The sequence below is a fragment of the Echinococcus granulosus genome (genome assembly GCF_000524195.1).
Source record: "Echinococcus granulosus chromosome Unknown EG_S00656, whole genome shotgun sequence".
Lineage (NCBI taxonomy): Eukaryota > Metazoa > Platyhelminthes > Cestoda > Cyclophyllidea > Taeniidae > Echinococcus > Echinococcus granulosus.
In genome coordinates, this window is record NW_020171032.1 from 1 (window position 1) to 1,436 (window position 1,436).

The window sequence follows — 1,436 nt, forward strand, 5'->3', positions numbered from 1 at the left end:
GTCAATATCACCAACCCGACTGTGTCGACACGCTTTGCCCTCACAAAGTGCCACTGACCCACATGCATAAATGAATCAGTAGAACCTTTTAGTTGTATGCCTATTCATCCGACTGCAATCTGGCAATGTCAGTGGTATTATTTAAGTAGAAGCAGGTGCAGTAGCTACTGGGCGGAGGTGTTTACTCTTCGCTTCTCCTCATTATCAACTGCATGCCTGAACTGCCATTCGCTTTGTCATAAATGGCGTACACAAGCAGCTTTTCCATTTTCATGAAAGTTGGAGAAAGATTAATTGCCCTAGCCAATACCCTATGGCAGTAGTGATGACAATTGTTGTTATAGTTGTGGTGGTAGTGGAGGACTGTAGATCCCATAAACAAACGGAATTGGTGTAAGCCACTGGATTGGGGGTAGACAGAATAGGACCAGTCTGGGGTTAAAGTAGGAACCAACACAGGTTAGCTTGAATTTTAATTGTTTATTTCTTCCTCATTCACAGCGAATTGCTAGCGATACTTGAGTCCATGTAAGTGGTCTTCAAGCATTGAGGGCATAAAGGACATCATCATTAAATAATTGCGCCCACCCTTCCCACAATGTTAGACAGACGCACACGCACAAGGAGAAACTAACATTTTTCATTTTTGAGTAGAAACCACAACTACATGGCCGAGTAGTCGGGTACGAAGTGGTCTTTGGTGGGACGCGGTAGTTGCCATGCCATTCCAAACGAAGATTCCATCTTCTAAGCCAATGTGTAATTTGTTGTCTCGGGACGATGCCACACAGATAGAATGTGTCACTTCTCCCATGCTGTTTGTTGATGACGATACCAGTGATTGGGCCATGCGGTAGACTGGATTTCGATCCAAGCATTCAACAGGCAATGCAGAGACAGTGATCCTTAGCTGTCGCCTTAACTCACGACTTGACGTTTGCTGGAGCCTGACCTCCACCTTTGCCCCAGTCACCATCGCAGACACAGTTTCACATGTGAAAGTGCTGGACAATGAATTGAGTGATTGGGAAGCCGTTGCAGGCGTCGAGAGGACTTCAAACGGGTCTCCAGACCACGCCTATACCTCGATGGCACCACCTGCTTCGTAATGATGAATCAAAGCCTAGTGGCTGGTTGAAAGTGTACATAAGCAAAAATTTGGCATCTACACTTCCTTGGTAGATGAACATGATAAATTTGAAGCTAGGACATTGGTTTACAAAATTAGGACAAACAATTTGACACAATGACCTGAATGACATGAATGGCGTAAGGATGCTGCTCTTACCATCGTAACTGACCTGATTTGACTAACGATGGGACGACAGTGAGTGAGATGGTTGGTTGAACCGGATGTCACATGTAAAGGAACGACATCATGCACGAATACATGAGCATATCCACACACTAAGTACTGACATGTAAGTCAGCTAAAG

General features: G+C 44.8%; 1 protein-coding gene across 1 annotated transcript; it reads left to right on the forward strand. All coding sequences in view use genetic code 11, as the record gives it.

The window, feature by feature from the left end:
* Positions 1 to 325: 325 nt before the first annotated feature.
* On the forward strand, positions 326 to 1,109 carry EGR_11264 (hypothetical protein; the record flags this gene model as incomplete). The annotated part of the gene is made up of 2 exons (XM_024500507.1): positions 326 to 365; positions 970 to 1,109. 2 exons carry the CDS (start codon positions 326 to 328, stop codon positions 1,107 to 1,109), a joined length of 180 nt encoding a protein of 59 aa, XP_024345079.1.
* Positions 1,110 to 1,436: the final 327 nt, after the last annotated feature.